Genomic DNA, 20,832 nt, shown 5'->3' on the forward strand with positions numbered 1-20,832 from the left:
ATGATTATATGATCCTTACAATTGAAGATTTAATTATTTCTCTGTAAAAGCTTGAGAAAAGATAAGCTGTTAATTATGGATAGGGACTTACATAAGTAGAAAAAATTGCATTTGGAAAAATTTTCCTAAAAATAAGGTCCTCTCTCAGTATTTTAAATCTTGTTCAAAAGAAACATAAATGCATTCATTTTTTAAAATGATGCAATCACCTTGAACTGTAAGGAAGGTTGATGAAGAAACTTCTCCCACACTGTTTTCAGCTCTGCAGATATATTCTCCACTGTCATCACCACCGACCTGGTTGAAAACCAGCGTAGCCACATTGTTTCTAAAATGCATTTTGTAGGTAGTAGTGGGTCTCAGTTTTGTATCCCCTTTATACCAGGATACAGCGATTTCAGGGGTCCCGGCGAGTTGGCACTGTAGAGAGGCAGAATCTCCCACAGTCACCTTGACAGGCTCTAGCTGCTTGACAAAATACGGTGGTTCTGCAACCAAGAGAGAGAACTGGTTATGAAGGGATATGTCAGAATGATTCTATTGCATAAAAAAGGGATGTGCAACCATAACAAACCTAGTATTAATATTTGTGCAGAACAGGAATCTTTTCCTGAAGCATTTTCAATGTAGCAGTTGTATTGTCCTGCGTCCTCTATTGTGCTACTTGGAATCTCCAAGATTGCAGATTTCTCAGTTGTGGTTATGTTATACCTCTGCGAAGGAGCTATATTTATGCCATTCTTCTTCCATGTAACTGAAATGGGAGGAGTTCCAGTATATGTGCCCTCCAGGATCAGAGGCTTTCCTTTCTCTATGCTGTAATCATTCAGCCTCTTCACAAACTTGGCTGGGGCTATAGGAAACAAATTGAAAATATGAAATCAAACACCTCTACACACAGATAAACATGTATTACTTGATGTATATTTCAGAATAGTATGTATGTATGTATGCAGAATAGTAAACAAACCTTTTACATAAAGGTGTGTTGTACAGGAAGCTTTGCCAGCTTCATTGCTAATTATGCAGGTATAATCACCACTCTGTGATGTATCCACATCAAATAGCTCCAGTTCAGCAACCGAATCCTCCAAAGACACATTACATCTGCTCCCTGGAACTATTTCACTGCTACCTTTGAACCAGCTGACACTGAAAGGAGGTGTTCCTTTTATGATACTTGTGAAAGTTACGTTAGCTCCAGTTAAAACATCCATCGGTTCAGGTTTCTGAACAAAAGATGGTGGTTCTAAAAAAAAAAAAAAAGCAAAAACATGTACCAGAAATATTTTTGAATTCTGATGATAAAGTACTGAATAAATTAGGAAATGCAGTTTGTTTTTGCTGTATTTAAACTGACCTCTCACAGTCAAAGGAGCACTGCATTCATCAGATCCAGCCACATTTGTTGCTACACACTTGTAGTCACCAGCGTCTGATTCTTCCAGCATGTTCACAGTTAAAGCACAAGTGTTATCTGTTAGGGTGGTCTGGTATTTCCTTCCACTGCTGATCTCATTTCCTTCATAGTACCAGGAGACAGAGATAGGAGGTGATCCGTAGACTTTGCATTCCATTACAACCGAGGAACCAGACAGACCATTAGTCTCTTTCAGTTTTCTTGTGAACGAAGGAGGAATAATTCGATCTGAATATGATTAAAAAAAAAAAGAAATAAACAAATACGGGAAATCAATTATAAAATGATTTCAGAAGAGAATTATTGTCATCTTAGTGGAAATCCCTATATCTATTTGGCTCTTTTGTGAGCATATCAAAGAATTCCCATGGGGCTCACACAATGAAAGTCTTGAGAATCAGTGAATTATTCCAGTATATGTGAAAATAGAAGACCACTTTATGTGTATCCAGGGATTAAGTTTTACCTATAGCACCCTGAGTTGGGGGAGTTTTGCCAAAAGAAAGAATTATAAATTTTGAATTTGTTTTTCTTTTGACTCTATACATTTTCCTTCTCATTTTGCAGATTCAGAGGATGCCAGTATCATGTGACACTGCAGGGGATGGAGTTTCCCATATATAAAGCATCAAAATTACAGTAAAACAAAAACCCAGTCTACCAACCTGAAACTTGAACTGAGGTTGTGCAGCTGTCTTTGCCAACAGGGTTTTGCACCTCAAAACTGTATACCCCACTGTCACTGGGTGCCACGTTAATAATCTTAAGACCAGATACTTTGTTGAAAAAGCTTATTTTGTATTTGCTGTCACTTGTCAGTTCTTTTCCATCCTTAAACCACTTAGTACTCAGTTCAGGTGTGCCGGTGACGGTGCACTCCAAGGTACAGGTATCACCTGTGGTAACTTTGATGGCTTCTGGCTTTTCCACAATTGCTGCAGGCTCTGGAATGGGATGTAAATTGCATCCAAATTTTAAAATCAAATAAAAACAAACAAAAGAAAACACAGATACTGGCATGCATTTGCCTTATGTTCATGGAATATCCTGTTTGTACTAACCGAGAATGGATAGTGTGGCGAAGCATTCTTGCATGCCAGCATCATTTTTGATCTGACAGGTGTATTTCCCAGCATTGGCTGTTTCCACACTTGTAAACTGTAGGACTGCAATGTTCTCTGAATAAGAAATCCATATGTTGTCACTTTCTCTAACAATTTCTCCCTTATCTTTGAACCATGCCACTGAAATTGGCTCAGCTCCTTCAACAGTCGTCTGCAGCTGAACTTCTTTACCAACGATGGTGGAAATGTCACTGAGCTTCTTCACAAATCTTGGTGGTGCTGATAAAAAGAAGTAAATCAAAGATTTAAAGTGTGTGGGTTTACAGTATTTTCTTTAGTCCTGAATGCTAGGATTCAAGTTAGTGATAGTAAATTTCCATTCTTAATTAGAGGCATTCTGGTGAATGGGAACAGGAGCACAACAGTTTGTAGGTAATTGAAAGAGCTGAACAACTTGTCATTTAGCTTCCTACATCCAGTCAAAACCTACTGGAAAGACTGTCTAGAAGGACATTTGGTAGGACTTAGAGACGGAATACACACTAAACATTGAAGAACTTGGAAAGAACAAAGAGAAAAGTAGAAGAGATGGCTTGTGATGAAGGACTGGGCAACATAGCTTAGGGGTAGCAGAGCATTAACATTAGGAGGCAAATCATAAGCATGAGAGAAGGAAGTCATGCTAACCTTTCAGAGTGATGGAGCCAGCACACGTGTCACTGCCCACGTCATTGGTGGCTTTACACTGGTATTCCCCAACATCTGCTGCATCGACATTCAGGATGTGAATACTTGTAAGGAAGTTCTCAGACATTATCTTGTACTTCTTGCCACTCCTAAGTTCCCTCTTGTCTTTATGCCAAGACACTTGAAATGGAGGAGTACCCTGAAGCTCGCACTCGAGGTGAACATCAGCCCCTTTCAGTGTCTCAATGGGATGAGGCTTTTTGCGGAAAATGGGTGGTTCTAGAATTAGAGGAAAATAGGGAAATTAGGTTGGATATTGTAAGCAGTTGCTTATAAGTAAGAATTGATTTTCCAGGAATAGAAAAACATCACTTGCTGTTTTCTATTGTATACTTTAAGCATTTTAAGACATTGATGGAGAGTCAAACAGGGAATTGAAAGAACAACCAGAGAGGAGGCTATTGTGAAAAACACAAAGGAAGAGTGAGCGCTGACCTTTCACTTTTAAGGAAGTGCTGCTGCTGGCACTGCCTGCTGCGTTGCGAGCCTCGCAGGTATAGTCCCCGCTGTCTTCCACACTGAGGTTGTGCATTTCCAGCACTGCCACTGAGTCAAGGAACGACATTCTGAATTTGCTGCTCTCTTGAATTTCAGTCTCGTCTTTGTACCATAAAATTTTGATTTCTGGGGACCCTCCTATTTTACATTCATATCTTGTGTATTCATCCTGTTTCACAATTCGGGAAGGCTCTAACTTCTTAATGAACCTGGGTGGTTCTATGGAACCAAGGGAAAAAACACAACATAAGGGATGGAAAGGAGCATAAATTCTAGATGAAAGAAAAAAAAAATCTCTTTCAAATGGGGAGGTCTTTAGTTCTGGAAAACAAATTCATTTTATGCAATTCAAGAAAGAATTATTAAGTGAAGCCTTAATAGACAATTCCTAAAATAAAATACATTTATTTTTATAGGCATTCCCATCAAATATATTGCAAAAAGAGGAAGGGAAATATATTAATACTATTTTGCATTCCTCTTTCCACCAAAAGAATCACTTCTTTAGTACAAGAACAAAGGCAAAGCACTTATTTGTTGGTGGAAACACTCTTAGTTTCACAGGAGATAACAGAGCCTGATTATTGTGTTATTGAACTAGTGGAGGCCTGCCTATTTCTAATGGCTGCAAAGAGAGCAGTTTTGTACAGTGAAGAACCAGTATAGCAAAATTGGGTTAGCTATCTTAATATCTTTTAAGTTCTACTTTCTTTCAAAGGCCTTAAATAAACACCTCTCAATTTGAGAAGTATACATTAATAGTTTCCCTTTGAAGTGGGGACAGCAACACTTTCTTCATGAACTGAAGCAAAAAATTCATTCTTAGAAAGATAAAAAAAAAGATCAGATATGTCATAGAATAAATGGACTGAATCTAATTGCATTTTAATTTCAAGTTATTTATAATTGTCACCACCACAAAAACCTTTCAAAATGCTCTCATGAGTTAGACAAGCAGTTTTTGAGTTAAGTATTTAATTTCTGACAATAGCAACCACTGACATAAGATTGGAAGAAATGGTTGCCCTTTCTAATGGCAGATACAGAGGTACTCCCTAGTCCCTCTATTCCACTACTATTTAAGTATGGCTGGTGGAAGAAAATAAATCAAGATAATTAATCTGACTCTTGAAACACTTGGTCGTTTGGGATCTGCTATCACTTAGAGGAACACGATCCATTAATTTACTATTATAGAAAATAAGTTATTTGAAATAACTTCTTTATTGGTTCTAAGATAATTTCAAACTTGGATTTCTTGCAATTTAAAAAAATGTTTTTTGTTTATTTTCTCTCTAGTCTCTACTTTAGTCTATGAAAATAGACTTTTACTCTATGCTTTCCTAATTTTATATATTTTTAAATAAGAATTTAAAAAACTTGACTTTGTTTGAAAGACCCTGGAGCCTCTTGATCACTTCTAATCACTGGGCCATGGGCATAAACATAACTTTCAAGCACTCCTTCTTCCTATGTTTGAAGACATTGAGAGGACAAAAAGGCATCTTCATTCTCTATTGTAACAAGTACCTTGTACACCCAGATGAGCAGAACAAGAGTCTTTTCCAGCGACATTGCTCGCGTAGCAGGTGTACTGCCCAGCATCTCCTTTGCCTACTTTGAGAACAGTCAGAGTGGCAGTATTCTCAACCAAAGTCATCTTGTAGTTGCCTCCAGGCCGAATCTCTCGGTTATCTTTGGCCCAAGTGATTTTGATTGGTGCAGTTCCAGTGACGTGACATTTAAAAGAACCACTTTCTCCAAGAGCAAGATCTACTGATACTGGCTTTAGATCAAAGAAAGGAGGCACTTCGTGTTCTGAAAAGAATGCAGACCAACATGGTAACTTCAATTTTCCTGTTCCCAGACATGGGACAGAAACTAAATGGCACTAGTCCTTTGGTGGCCTGGAGCAGGGAAACTGCTTTAAAATGAGGGGGGCAATTAATGTGATGAGCAACTCACCTGAGAGAATGACCTTAGCACTGGATGAAGCAGTTCCAAGAGGATTAGAAGCTGAGCAATTGTACTGACCAACGTGGCTCTGGTCTGTTTGCAAAATCTGAAGAGTTGCTACATTATGAACAAAAGATGTTTGCAAATTGGGGTCATCTTTCAAAAGTACCCCATCCTTGTACCAAGACACTTGAAGAGGTTCTGAGCCATTGATGCGACATTCCAGTGCGACTGGGAAACCAAGAGTCTCATGGACATCCTTCAGTTTTCTTGCAAAGGAAGGTGGAAGTTTGCGCTCTGTAAAGTTATAGGCAATCTTTATTTATGAGAGAACATCCACAGCACATTTTAATCCATTAAAATGTTGATGTTTTTAAGAAAATGAATATGTCAACACACAGCAAGATTTGTTAAGCAAAACCATCATCACCTTTGATGACAAGCACAGCTGAAGAAGCAACACTCCCCACACTGTTTTCTGCCTTGCACGTATATTCTCCCACATCACTATTATCCACTTTGTTGATTACTAAGGAGGCAACGTTATTTTTGAATTGCATTTTGTATGCTGGAGCTGATCGTAGTTTTGTGTGTTCTTTATACCAAGCAATTCTAATTTCTGGGGTTCCATCCACTGTACATTGTAAAGTAATAGGTTCTCCAATGGTTGCTTCCATATGTTCCAGAGGTTCAATGAAATAAGGTGGTTCTAAGGTACAAAGGATGGTAATCAATCAATTATGCTAAGTAAAAGAGGATGCTTTAAAAGAAAGAAAAAAGATCAAGGAAGAGGTAACTGTCAACACACCTAAGACAGACACCAGAGCTCCACAAATATCTTGACCAGCCTCATTTTCTATCAGGCAGCTGTATTCTCCATAATCCTCTATTGTGCTGTCAAGAATTTCCAGTATTGTAGACTTTTCTGTCATGGTAATACTGCATTTCTGAGACTGCGAAAGAAGGTACTCATCCTTCATCCAGCTCACTGAGATGGGAGGGGTGCCAGTGTACGTGGCCTCGAGAACTATGGGGTTTCCTGTCTCCACATGGCAATCAGCCAACTTCTTCACAAAGGTGGCTGGTTCTATAAGGAGAAGCAAATGTGGGTAAAATTGACATCTTCTAGCGAAGACTTAGAAACACACTGAAAGATACATAAATTGGAGAAAAGAGTGAACCTTTCACAAAAAGATGCGTGGTACAGGAAGCACTGCCAGCATCATTAGTAACCAGGCAAGAATAGTCTCCACTCTGCAAGGGCTGCACCTCAAACAACTCCAGTTCTGTGACAGGACCTTCCAGAGAGATGCTGCATGACTCCCCAGACACCAGTTCACTGCTGCCTCTAAACCATTTCACCTTGAAAGGAGGTGTGCCTCTAATGACACTGCTGAATGTGAGGCTCGTTCCAGGCAAAACTTCCACAGAATCAGGGATTTGCTCAAAAGATGGAGGTTCTAGATGCCCAAGAGGGAGGGGTAAAGGAAGAGAAAAAAAAGAAATCCAAGTGAGAAGTGCTTTTGCCATTTGCAAGAGAGGGAACTAAGACTGAAAAAGAAAAAAACAAAGAAACTCCATGCAAGGCGGGCACTGAGTCTTGTGGAAGAGATCTTGGAGGACTTGCCCCACCCAAGCTCTGCGCACTGACCTTGCACTGTCAGAACTGCAGAGCATTCGTCAGATCCAGCCACATTGGTGGCCACACACGTGTAGGTGCCCGTATTGGAGGGCTCCAATAAGCTCAGATTCAAAGTACAGACATTTTCCGAGAAGCTGGACTGGCATTTAGGCCCACTAACAATTTCATTTCCATCCAGAAACCAGCCAACTGAAATGGGAGCTGAACCAGAGACCCTGCATTCCAAAACCACAGAGGCCCCTGAGACAGCATTGGTGTCTTTCAGCTTGCGGATGAAGGAAGGAGGCACAACTCGATCTGTAGGGAGAAGGGTAGTTTTTCCATTTAAAGGAAGTTTTATTATTTTAATTTTTTTCTGGGGTAAATATATTCAGGGAAACCTCAAACTACTCACCGGAAATGTGGACAGATACAGTGCAGTTACTTTTACCAACACTGTTTTTCACTTCGAAGCTATATAATCCTTTGTCACTCATTTCTGCACAAGGGATTTTAAGTGAAGCCACTTTGTTGATGAATGTGATGTGATGTTTGCTGTCAGCAGATAATTCTCTTCCATCTTTGAACCACTTAGCTGAAAGTTCGGGTGTTCCAGTCACTACACACTCTAATGCGAAGGGATTTCCAGTAGTGACAGTCATGGGTTCTGGTTTCTCTATGATTCTGGCTGGCTCTAAAGGAAGAAGTATAGTGCATTGAAAATAAAGTCACCTTCCAAATGAAGTTAGAGTGCAAGCAATATATCATTGAGTAAGAATATTTGCAGAAAATGATCATGGATCAATTTGATTTTTTTCTCAGACTGTACTTTGTTACTAACCTAGCACAGTCAAGACTGCTGAGCATTCCCTCATTCCAGCATCGTTTTTGATCTGGCACACATATTTTCCAGAATTAGATGCTTCTGGGCTCCCAAGTTGAAGGGTTGCAATGTTATCAATGAAAGAAATCTTAATATTTTCACTTTCTCTGATGACTTCTCCTTTATCTTTCAGCCAAACAACAGAAATCGGCTGGAAGCCTTCCACTACTGCCTGTAACTCAACAGCATCTCCGATAAGGGTTGAGGTGTCAGTTAGCTTCTTCACAAATCGTGGAGGTTCTAATGAAAGAAATTAATGGTGAGTGGGAAAAATGAGAATCACAACCACATAAATTATTAATCAAGCAAGAAAAGATAAATGGAAGCGGTACATACACATTTTTGTGCCCAAGTGTACAAACCTTTGTATTTGACAGTGCAAACACATGTGTCACTTCCCACCTCGTTAGTGGCTTTGCAGTGATATTCTCCTATATCGGAGTCTTCAAGACTAAGGATATGAAGAGTAGTATCAAAATTTTTTGAAGTGATTTTAAATTTCTTGCTGCTTCGAACTTGTTTTCGATCTTTAACCCACACCACTTCGAATGGGGGGGTTCCCGAAATTTCGCATTGGAAGATAACATCAGAACCTTTAAGTGCGCCCACCGGAGCAGGCTTCTGGGTGAAAACAGGAGGTGCTATCAGAGAAAAAAGAGGATAGACAATGAGAAAATTTGTTTACTAAAAAAAGAAAAAAAACTTCTAGAATTTGGAATCACTAAGAATAATTGGTGTAAACATATGATAATGTTCTAATATATAAAACAATTCATAAGAACTAGTTTAAGAATTGCATGTAAATACCCTTAACTAGCATGTTAATCCCAGAGCTCATAATATTGCTGAAAAGGAATCAAAATCAGAGGAGAATGAAGAAAGAATGAAGCTTAGTGTCTAACCTTTAATAGTCAGTGTTGTGCTGCAGCTGGCATCACCAACGCCATTGTGAGCTTCGCAGATGTAGTCTCCACTATCCTCAGTGCTGGCTTCATTGATGGTAAGCAGGGCCACAGAATTCACGAATGACATGTTATACTTCCAACTTTCATGCAGTTCACTGTCATTTCGGAACCACAATACTTTGATTTCTGGGGAACCGCTTATTTTACATTCCAGTTGGATAGATTCTCCCTGCTTTGCAACTTTTGATGCGTCTAATTTTTTAACAAACTTTGGAGGTTCTAATAAATCAAAGGAAAAAATATCTATGTTTATAGTTGAAGATCCTATAAATACAGATTTAGGATATTTAAGATATGATTAAGAATATACTCTCTGGTAAATCAGATTATCTTTTCCATGAAATAAGTTCTTCTTACTTATAATAGAGTTTAATTGTTAAGTTTTGTAGTTTTATAACAAAACTAAAACATGTAAGTTGATGTATTATAGATGCACTCATTCAAGATTTGGGAATGATAAATCAGAATGATATATAACAGAAAAGAATGAAAAAAAGAATGGATGGTTGAAAAAACATTGATAAATTTCAATACAATGCCTCTTTGATAAGATTACACTTAGGAAACACTAACTTAAAGACAACATGAAGAGAAAACACAACTTTTAATTAATGGTGTCTTTGGTACTAATCTATAAATTCTAATATGATCCAGTTAACTTATTCTAAACACGTAAGAGTTAATCTTAGGAATTTAGAAACTTTCAGAAGACAATACACAAATTTGGAAAGAATAAATATTGGTAAATCCATGAGATGATACCTTTTACACTGAGTTGTGCTGAGCACATGTCTTTGCCAACATCATTAGTTGCTTGGCAAGTGTATTGACCAGAGTCTCCTTTGCCTACTTTAAGAATTCTCAAATGGGGAGTATTTCCCACACATGTGATTGTGTAGTTTCCTCCAGGACGGATCTCTTTATTATCTTTTGACCAAGTGATTCGCATTGGTTGAGCACCAGTAACATGACACTCAAAATCAGCACTTTCTCCAGCAATAACATCTATGGACACAGGCTTGATGTCAAAGAAGGGAGATTTCTTAGGTTCTGGAAGATAAGCAGAAAAGGCATTTTTTTTTCTTGTCATTCACCATTTCTACTTTGACACTGAATAAGAAGACATAATTTGCAAAGAGAAAGATCAATGTGGGAACACACCTCTTGCTGTGAGTCTAGCACTAGAAGATGCTGTTCCAAGTGGATTAGAAGCTGAGCAAGAGTACTGACCAGAGTGACTTAAGTCAGTTTGCAAAATTTTTAAAGTTGCCACATTATCTACGAATGATGTTTGTAGATTTTCATCATCTCTTAAAAGCACCCCATCTCTATACCAGGACACTTGGATGGGTGCAGAACCATTCAGTCGGCAAGTGAGTGTAACTGGTAACCCAACAGTTTGTTCAATATCTTTTAGTTGTCTAGCAAAGGATGGCGGGAGTTGGCGTTCTGTAGGAAGACAAGCAATACTCGAGGCATTAGCAGATACAATGAAAATTTCCCCATAAAGATAAAAAGTTAAGATAATGAAAAAAAAAATTTTGTAATTTCTAAATATTATCTAAATATTATCACCTTGAATTCTGAAGACGGTCTTAGAAGAGGCTGTTCCTATATTATTTTCTGCTTTACATGTGTATTCTCCACTGTCATTGATGCTCACTTTGTTAAAAACAAGTGTGGCTACATTGTTGGTAAAGTAGGTCCTGTATTCAGGAGTTGACCGTAATTTGGTGTCTCCTTTGTACCAAGACACTGTAATTTCTGGTGTCCCAGCAACCTGGCATTGTAAAGAAACTGAATCTCCAACTGATGCCTCCAGAGGTTCCAGTTCCGTAACAAAATAAGGTGGTTCTAAAGAAGAAAGGCTCACAATCAGCAATTGGAATGAAAGAAAACCAAACAAACCATGCTTTCTGTCAAACAAATGCCAGCCATGGGAAAGAGGATAAGATGACACACCTAACGTGGATACCAGAGCTTCGCAAACATCCCTTCCTGCCTCGTTTTCAATCTCACAGGAGTAGTGCCCTGCGTCTTTCTGCGTGCTATTCAGAATTTCTAGGATGCATGTTTTCTCTGTCGTGACTATGCTGCATTTTTCTGAAGGAGTTATGTTAACGCCATCCTTTTTCCAGGTAACTGAAATTGGGAGTGTGCCAGTGTAGGTGCTCTCCAGAATGATGGATTGTCCCGGTTCTACAGAGTGATCACTTAGTTTCTTCACAAATGCAGCTGGTTCTGGTGAGTGACAGAGCACAACAATTAAAGACAATATGAATATAAAACTAGATGTCAACGTACAGGAAATCTGAACAGCAAATACACTTGAGCAAACCTTTTACAAAAAGACGAGTAGTGCAGGATGCTTGACCAGCGTTGTTAGAAACCACACAGGTGTATTCCCCACTCTGAGATAGGTCGACACTGAATAATTCCAGTTCTGCCACAGTGTCTTCAAAATAGATGTTGCACCTGTCCCCTTTCACCAGTTCCCTGGCACCTCTGAACCAGCTGACCTTGAATGGAGGGGTTCCTCTAATAACACTAGTGAAGGTAACATTTTGGCCTGGTAGTGTTTCCAAAGGTTCAGGTTCCTTCACAAAAGAAGGTATTTCTACACAGACAGGGAAGACAATGAAAAGATCCTGTAAGATTGAATTTAGTTGCAATTTTGAATCAAAAACGAAGAGCACTTTTGAATGTGAGTCAACCTGGGTACAGAATTTGTAAGAAAGGGCTTAAGTGTCTAACACTGACCTTGTACAGTCAACACTGCACGACATTCATCAGACCCAGCTGTGTTAGCTGCCACACAAGTGTAATTGCCCATATCAGATGAGTCCAGAGAATTCAGCTGCAAGGTGCAGACATTGTCGGTAAATGTGGTTTGGTACTTGGCTCCAGTGATAATCTTAGTTTTCTCATGAAACCAGGCAACAGAGATAGGTGATGATCCAGCTACTTTGCATTCCAAGATGCAAGAAGTACCCAGCACCCCACCAGTATCTTTCAGTCTTCGTGTGAAAGAGGGAGGAACCATACGGTCTGTGTAAGAAAAGGCAAGAGACTCGTCTTGATTTGAGAGCACTTAAGAGACTTGAGAGAAAGAAATTTGCAAAAGGAATTTGCATATGCAATGGGGGGAATATAGTAGAACTAACCTGAAACATCAACCACAGCTGTGCAGCTGCTTTTTCCAACGTTATTCTGAACCTGGAAAGTGTATGTGCCTGCATCTTGCTTTTCAACAGCAAGAATCTTCAAAGAAGAGATTTTGTTGTAGAAGCTAAATTTGTGTTTTTGGCTGCTGGTCAACAGCTTTCCATCCTTGTACCATTCAACGGAGAGTTCAGGAGTGCCAGCCACCTTACACTCCAGAGTACACGTTTCTCCTACAGTCACTGTCATTGATCCTGCCTTCTCAACAATGACTGCAGGCTCTGAAATAAAATGTGATAGCCATTTGTCAAAGTGTGTACCTTTTCTATGTCTCTACTCTCAAATTCACTGGATTGTTGCTTCCAATGATAAGGTTATGTTAGGGCTTTCTAAATTTTAAAATGTGATTCTATAATTATATGCTGTCATGAGATTATAGGAGCTATTATTAAGAAATAGGTTTGTGCTCTAGTAGACTTGCAGAACAATTCAGAGAATGTACTTGAGACCATAAATGTTGATTTGCATTTATCCTCTTTAGAGGAAAAGATACATGTTATTATGAATGACTCTATTTTTGCTTGTCTTTTAGGTACTATTTGAAGGTTGTCATATAAAAATTTGCTAGATTGAAATTCAAAAATGAAACTGTGTCATTCCTACCAAATACTGATCTTTGGGAGTTTTTATCAGCTTTAACATTTAGTACTTTGGAAACAAAATTTTCCTGCAGTATATACTGGGCTCCTAATTTTTCCTCATATGAAAACAAATCATCATGATATCTGCTAATCCCCCAAGAAAACCATAAAACAGATGGCTAATTTTTGTTCAGGCTACAGAATCAGAAAAGAGTGTTTGAAAGATAAGATACCCTAGGCTTTTCAAATAGGTGCGGATCAATATCATTCTAGAAAATTCTGAAAAGGAAATTCTACCAGTAAGTCTTAATAACTCATGTCAATATTTGGTACCACTTGGGGCCTATTGTACTGTGTTGTACCAACCTAAAACAGTCAGTGTGGCCATGTTCTCCCTCATTCCACCATCATTCTTGATTTGGCAGATATACTTCCCAGCATTAGCTGGTTCTGCTTTTGCAAACTGCAGCGTTGCAACATTTTCCACAAATGTAATTCTGATATTTTCACTTTCTCTAATCACTTCTTCCTTTTCTTTAAGCCACTGCACAGAAATAGGCTGGGGGCCTTCAATGGATGCTTGTAACTCAGCAGGTTCGCCAGCTACAACGGTGAGGCTGCTCAGTTTGGAGACAAATCTTGGTGGTTCTGAACAGGGAAAGATGGATGAAGATTGTTGAAGAGATTGTTCAGATAAAGGAAGAGAGGAAAACAAAAACAAGTACTTTGCATATTCCTGTCAGTTCTGACACATGTAGGAAATACTCTTACCTTTTAGCTTTACAGTACAAACACAAGTATCACTTCCCACTTCATTCTGTGCTTTGCAGTGGTATTCACCAATGTCTGAAGTTTCGACATCGAGGATGTGAATACTGGCATGGAAGTTTTTGGAGGAGATCTTGTATTTCTTGCTGCTTCGAAGTTGCCGCTTGTCTTTGTACCACACCACCTCAAATGGTGGTGTTCCCGAAAGTTCACACTCAAGGCTAACTTCAGTCTTTTTAAGGGTTTCTACTATTGGAGGGAAGCTGCTAAAAACAGGTGGTTCTGTAAAAAACAAGAATTTCTCATAAATTGGACTATTTAATTTCTTAGAATGAGAAGTTTTTATTCTTTGTTTCTTAGTGGGAAGAGTCAAGAAATTGTGACAAATAAATAGTCTCTAGAACTATCACTTTAGTATTGAGGAGTAACCTGGTGAGAGAGGCCATTAGTCTTTACAAAACCACTCAACTTGATTGAGAGAGAACGCTGATTGGACCTGAGGCACTCTGACTGACAGTTCAACATGCTGACTACTACTTACTAATTTATCTTGGACTATAAAGATTGATGCAAAAATTATATATAAAAAAACAGAACCATGAAATCAAAAACAAGTATGTTAGTAAAATGACTTGTGTGAGGTGTAGAATGCTGACATCAGGAAGTAGAAGTCATCATAACTTCTGTGATCTAAGTTTTCCACTTTAGCAAATGGTTATTAGACCACACAGCAAACTTGGGGTTTGTGATAGAAATACTGGAAAATGGCAGCAGAAAAAACTCATGCTCTTGAACCAAGGTATATAGTGATAAGATTTTTAAAACATTGGAATTGCTTCTTGAGAGAAAAATATCTAACTGTCCTGTTTTTCTGTTTTACATATAAAGCTAAGACCTGTCCTTACTTGCCTTGCACATACAGATATCACAGATATACCTTGTTATTGATAACAATTATCATGAAGATGGTGATTTATTTATAAGTTGATTGAAAGCCAAAAATTATTTTAAAAACATTTCTTTTGTTATTTTTGCATGCTTTTGAAGCATTAAATTGGAACTGTTCAGCTCATATGTTAAGGCAATGGGGATTATGCATTGCAATATTAAAAAAAATCCAAGAATGACTAGCTACATGTAAAAAAAAGTTTAAGAAAAAAACTAATATTTATATCTATAAACATAGATATGAATGTATTTATATCTATAAATATATAGATATATAAAGTATATCTATATTTTTATAAACACTAATATTTATATCTGTAGATATAAATAGATATATAATAATATCTAAGATAATAGCTAGCTTGGAAAAATAGTCTATGATCTTAAATGGAAAGTAAAACAACAATAAAAGATTAGAGGGTTTGATATCCAGGAGAGAATAAGGCAAGTTTCAGGTAATGAGGAAGAGGAGAGATTTCTACCTTTCACTATAACCTTGGTGCTGCAGCTTGTGCTGCCAGCAGGATTCTGAGCCTCACAGATGAAATCCCCACTGTCTTCAGTACCAAGATTGTTCATTTGAATGACAGCCACTGAGTCAATGAAAGTCATTCTGTATTTGTCGCTGGCTGGAAGTTCATGTTCATTTCTGTACCACACAACTCTGATTTCTGGGGATCCAGTTATCTTGCATTCAAGCCTTGCTGAGTCACCTGCTTTCACTATTTTGGATGCTTCTAACTTCTTTACAAACTTTGGTGGTTCTAGAGAGTGAAGGAAATAGGAGATTATGAGGGAAAAAGAAATGAATAACAAGAGTTGAATTAGGTAGCAAGTAGGAAAGAGAAAAACATGAACAATGCTGGTAAATACAGCATACTGGGTTAGGAGGAAGGGTACTTTCTTGATTGTCTGGATGCATTGTGACAGATGACAGAAAGGACAGAAACAGGGGTCAGACAGAAACATAGAACAATCAAACTTGCACACCTGTCACAAGCAACATTGTTGTACAAGAGTCGCTACCAACATCATTGGTAACTTGGCAAGTATATTGTCCAGTCTTGGATGCGTCCACTGAGTAGAGATTTAAGAAGCTAGTTGACCCTTCCAAGCCAATGAAACACTTAGGTCCAGAAGCAAGTTCCACATCATCCTTAAACCACTTTATTTTAAAGGGTGGTGTTCCTTTCAGTACCGCTTTAAATTCCACTGTAGAATCAGGTATGGCTTGTTGCCGCTCAGGTTTTACCAGGAAGCTTGGTGGTTCTATAGATTTTAAGAGAAATATGTTTAATAAAATGCCTTGTAGTTGAATTATTTTGACACTTGTATGGACATAAAAAACCATTACTGAAAAGAGGTAATGACTATTTCTTGAATTCAATGAATATGTAACTAAAGAAACAGAACTACTACAGACTTTTAGCTGTATAGGATACAAAGGTGAGAGTGATACATTTTAAAAGCATTCACAAAGAAGAATCAAGAGGTAAAGAGATTCTAACCTTTCACAGTCAAGATGCCACTGCATGCATCATCCCCTGCTACATTTGACACCCTGCAGGTATAATTCGCGGTATCTTCTAATTCCAGATTATTAACTTCCAGTGACACAGTGTTCTCATGACACACAAGTCTGTATTTTGCACTTGTAGATATTTCTTTTCCATCCTTAAACCACTGAGCACTAATAGGAAGTGATCCAGAAACCTTGCACTCCATATGAATAGAGGAGCCCAGAACTTTATTCATTTTGGTTAATTTTTTGGTGAATGATGGAGGAATATCTTGATCTGTCCAATGCAAACAGCAAAAACACATCCTTTAATATGTTGTCACTTGTTTACAAAGGACATAATCTTGATCAAGGAAGCGGACTGTGACAAGATACAAACCTAGCACTCTCAGGTAGGCATCGCAGCTGCTGCTTCCAAAGTCATTTTCCACTTTGAAAGTATATTGACCACTGTCTTGCTTCATTACTGACTGAATCCTAAAACTGGCCACATTATTTTCAAAGCTCATTGAAAAATATCTACTGGGCACAATTTGTTTCCCATCTTTAAGCCATTTGACTTTGAGTTCTGGTGTTCCAGCCACAACACATTCCAAGGTCACTGGATCTTTCTCAGTAACATCAACAGATTTAGCTTTCTCGAGGATTTGAGCGGGTTCTGTAGTAAGAATTAAAATGCAGGTGAGTTGCATTGATAATGCCACCAGAAATAGTGTGCTTATGAAATTATCTCTGCTGACTAACTTGGAAAGGGAGTAGATTACAAACCTTGTACTAAAAGGAAAGCGTAACACTTTTCAACTCCTGACTCATTCTTGGCTTGGCAAGTGTATCTCCCGCTGTGTCCATTATCCACAGCTCTGATTTGAAGCGTGGCCACATTGTTCACAAATGAAATATGAACATTATCATCTTCATCAAGAATCTGATCATCCTTTAGCCAGGTTACAGAAATGGGCAGAGCGCCTGCCACAGTACTCTGAAAGGTGGCAGCACTTTTCAAAACAGTAGTGACATTTTCTATCTTCTTAGTGAACGATGGTGGTTCTGTGATGAATAAGATTGTGGAAAGAAGAGGTATATTTTAAATCCTGTCCATAATCATAAAATTGAAGAGCATTACAGAATTTTCATTAGGTAGCCTGCTGCTTGTGTGTGCAACTGACCTTTCAGTGAGACTCTAGTACTGCAGGAACAGCTGCCACCTTCATTGGTTACGATGCACTGGTATTCCCCGGTGTCTGAAGGGTCGCACTTGGTTATATGAAGGTGAAATACTGACACTCTGTCGGTCAGTGTATACTTTTTGCTGCTTCGGATTTCCTTGTTATTCTTTAACCAAGTAACTTCAAAGGGAGATGTCCCCATGACTTCACATTCCAGCTCCACATCACTATCCCTCACTACTTCCACAGGCTTCAGCTCCCTGATGAAGGTGGGAGGTTCTAAAGGTTCAGAAGGAAGACAGAGACTAATTTACTCAAGGCAAGATCTGGAGTCTAGCCCGCAGCCCCGCTAGAATGGAAAGTAGATGCAGTGACAAACCTTTCACTTTTAATTCAATGCTGCAGCTCGCCGTGCCTGCATCATTTCGAGCTTCACAGACATAAGTGCCACTGTTTTCTACCCTGGCGTTGGAAATTTGGAAAGTGGCTAAGCCCTCTGTGAAGGAGATGCCATGCTTCTCAATGGCTGTCACTTCATTACCGTCCAAATACCATGAAACTCTGATTTCGGGAGTGCCTGTTATTTGACACTCAAATGTTGTAGATTGGCCATTCCTCAGCACTAATACTGGGCTGGGCTTCTTAATGAATTGAGGAGGTTCTGAAGATGAGGGGAAAAGTGCAATGTTGAACATATTTGGAAACAAAGGTCAATGAGCAAAATTGCCTTCCCTTCTTGTTTCCCTTCCCCTCCCACCCAAGAAAATCTAGATAAGTAAGAAAATGAGAAGAGGTAGAGACCAAACCTTTTACAAAAAGAGTAGCTTTGCTGGTTGCTGAGCCAACATCATTGCTTAGTTGGCAAATGTAGGTTCCAGAATCGGCAGCTTTGGTTGAAAAGAGCTCCAGAATGGTGGAGGTATTATCTTTCCAAACTGATCGAGCTGCTCCCGAGTGCAACTCTTTGTTATCTTTAAACCACTTTATTGTCATGGGTGCAGTGCCACCCACAAGAGCCTTTAATTGAACCCTGGTGTTGGGACTGACATCTTGTGACTGTGGTTTTTCTACAAAGTAAGGAGGTTCTGGGTGGCAGAAAAAGAAGCAAAAGAAGAAAGGAAGATGCATTTTAGAATTGAGCAATAACAGTAAGAATTAAGAAAGAAAGAGCAATAAGTTCTTCATAGGGGAGGTAAAAGCTGCCAACCTTTGACTGTCAGATGGCCACTGCACTGGTTGTGTCCAGCCTTATTAGTCGCAGAACAAGTGTATGTCCCACTGTCTGTGCCTTCCAGTTGACTGATTTCCAAGAAGGCAGTGTTATCATGAAAGGAGAATTTGTATTTTTCACTAGCTGAGATTTCTTGGTCATCTTTGAACCACTGGATGCTTATGGGATGTGACCCAGACACTATACATTCTAAGTCAATAAAGGACCCTTTAATGCTGTCCATTTTCTTGAGTTTTTTAGTAAATGAGGGAGGGATGATCTTATCTATGCAGTGAAAAATAAAAAAAAAAGTTAGGTCAATCTACCAATTTTTATTTTTCTCTTAAATTGTAAGAGGTGATGAAGGAGCATAGAACTGTCCAGTTCTTCTCCATAGAAAAATAATACCAACCTAATACATTAATGCTAGCCTTGCAGCTGCTACTCCCAACATCATTTTGGACCTCAAAGGTATATTCTCCACTATCTTTCTTTTCTGTAGAAATAATCTTCAGTATAGAGACTGTGTCAGTGACACTGATTTTATATTTTTGACCCAGGGTCAGTTCTTGACCATCTTTAAACCATTTGGCTGTAATCTCCTTTGTCCCTGAAAATTTAACCTGCAGAGTAGCTGGGTCTCCTTGAGTGACATCTATAGACACAGCCTTCTCTGTGATTGTTGCAGGTTCTGTAGAAGACAAAAGGATAGGTGGAGGTTGTAAATTGCCCTACTGGAAGGTTTACATCTGTATTTTCCCCCTAAAACCCACAGCAAACTTTCTGAACCAACCTTTTACTGAGAGCAAGGCAGAACATCTTTGTATTCCTGCATCATTTTTGGCTTGACACACATATTTCCCATCATGTTTGATTTCAATGCCACTGAGGTACAGACTAGCCACGTTGTTCTCAAATGTCATTCTTATATTGTCATCTTCAGTGATTTCATCATTGTCTTTTAACCAAGTCACTGTGATTGGCAAGGAGCCCTTCAGAGTGGCCTGGAAGGCGGCTGTGCCTCCCCTAAGGGAGCTGGTGCTCTCGATCTTCTTTATAAAGGATGGGGGTTCTAGCAGAAGAATGAATTCTCAATCATTATCAGCTCTAGAGCAAAACTGGCTTTTTCAAAATGTATACAAGAACTTGTAAAAGGCAGTCCATCACTGGAACTGACACTAACCTTTTAAAGTCACCCTGGCACTGCAGGTGCTGCTGCCCACCTCATTGGTCACCCGACACTGGTATTCACCAGCATCTGTAGCTACAAACTTGAGGATCTGCAGGCTAACCATCTGATCCTGAATGTAGGTTTTATACTTCCTACCACTCCGCAACGTTGTGTTGTCTTTGAACCAAGTGATCTCAAAGGGAGGTGTGCCTGCAACCTCAGCCAGTAACATGACATCATACTCCTTCAACACTTCAATTGGCTTAAATTCTTTGGTAAAGTAAGGTGACTCTACAGCAGAAAAGGAATTTCTTTGCGTTAACGGGGACGAGATGGGTGCTATGGGCCACAATTGTAGTAATAGCAGCGGGGATGTAAACACAAACCTTTGACTATTAAAATGCTACCACAGTGGTCACTGCCAGCCTCATTTTGAGCTTCACACATATATTCACCGCTGTCTTCAGTGGCAACATCTGTGAGTCTTAGAACTGCAGTGGACTCCACAAAAGACATTTTGTGTTTGCTGCTCTCCTTAATTTCTCTATCATTCACAAACCATGTTATCTTAATTGGAGGGGTACCAGTTACTTTGCAGACCAACTGGGTGGTGTCTCCTTTCTTTAACAAATGTGATGGCTCTAACTTTTCAACAAATGTGGCAGGTTCTGTGGAAGGAAGGAAGTTATTAAGAAATGTGAAAAAGAGGAAAGAGCTTACAACAATGGTAGCACAAAAAGGTCAAGAAAACAATGCAAACCTTTCACAAATAAGTTTGCACTGCACTCCACCGCACCCGCGATGTTGCTGACTTTACAGGTATATGTGCCTGAATCAGAGGTTTTTACTGCATAGAGTTCCAAGGAACTTTCTAAAGCTTCTTTGGTAATATAGCAGCTGCCACCAGAAACCAGCTCTTTGTCACCCTTAAACCATCTGATTGTGAGCGGAGTAGACCCTTGGAAGGTGCTTTTCAGGCAGACTGCCGAGCCTGGCAGAACATCCTTTGATGCAGGTTTAGTTACAAAACTGGGTGGTTCTAAAGAAGAGGTATAAGAAAGAAATTGAAAGAGTTAAGAGGCACAAGCTAAGG

At 39.0% G+C, this 20,832-nt stretch overlaps 1 protein-coding gene across 1 annotated transcript in view; it reads right to left on the minus strand.

Moving 5' to 3' along the window:
- Window positions 1-20,832, minus strand: part of TTN (titin) — a gene marked incomplete at both ends in the record, with an annotated part of 277,818 nt that overhangs the window by 175,077 nt on the left and 81,909 nt on the right. The window contains 41 exon segments of the mRNA XM_084258850.1: window positions 210-488; window positions 575-853; window positions 971-1,249; window positions 1,361-1,648; window positions 2,086-2,364; window positions 2,482-2,763; window positions 3,172-3,450; window positions 3,667-3,948; window positions 5,260-5,547; window positions 5,695-5,982; window positions 6,116-6,394; window positions 6,494-6,772; window positions 6,867-7,145; window positions 7,337-7,624; window positions 7,722-8,000; window positions 8,148-8,429; window positions 8,552-8,830; window positions 9,092-9,373; window positions 9,917-10,204; window positions 10,316-10,603; window positions 10,730-11,008; window positions 11,117-11,395; window positions 11,493-11,771; window positions 11,915-12,202; window positions 12,319-12,597; window positions 13,324-13,605; window positions 13,729-14,007; window positions 15,156-15,437; window positions 15,664-15,942; window positions 16,182-16,469; window positions 16,572-16,850; window positions 16,961-17,239; window positions 17,359-17,637; window positions 17,738-18,019; window positions 18,165-18,443; window positions 18,566-18,853; window positions 18,981-19,259; window positions 19,362-19,640; window positions 19,752-20,030; window positions 20,126-20,407; window positions 20,500-20,778. Of these exon segments, the coding sequence (XP_084114976.1) occupies window positions 210-488; window positions 575-853; window positions 971-1,249; window positions 1,361-1,648; window positions 2,086-2,364; window positions 2,482-2,763; window positions 3,172-3,450; window positions 3,667-3,948; window positions 5,260-5,547; window positions 5,695-5,982; window positions 6,116-6,394; window positions 6,494-6,772; window positions 6,867-7,145; window positions 7,337-7,624; window positions 7,722-8,000; window positions 8,148-8,429; window positions 8,552-8,830; window positions 9,092-9,373; window positions 9,917-10,204; window positions 10,316-10,603; window positions 10,730-11,008; window positions 11,117-11,395; window positions 11,493-11,771; window positions 11,915-12,202; window positions 12,319-12,597; window positions 13,324-13,605; window positions 13,729-14,007; window positions 15,156-15,437; window positions 15,664-15,942; window positions 16,182-16,469; window positions 16,572-16,850; window positions 16,961-17,239; window positions 17,359-17,637; window positions 17,738-18,019; window positions 18,165-18,443; window positions 18,566-18,853; window positions 18,981-19,259; window positions 19,362-19,640; window positions 19,752-20,030; window positions 20,126-20,407; window positions 20,500-20,778 (11,544 nt within the window).

The sequence above is a fragment of the Talpa europaea genome (assembly GCF_964194135.1).
Source record: "Talpa europaea genome assembly, chromosome: 1".
Classification (NCBI taxonomy): Eukaryota; Metazoa; Chordata; class Mammalia; order Eulipotyphla; family Talpidae; genus Talpa; species Talpa europaea.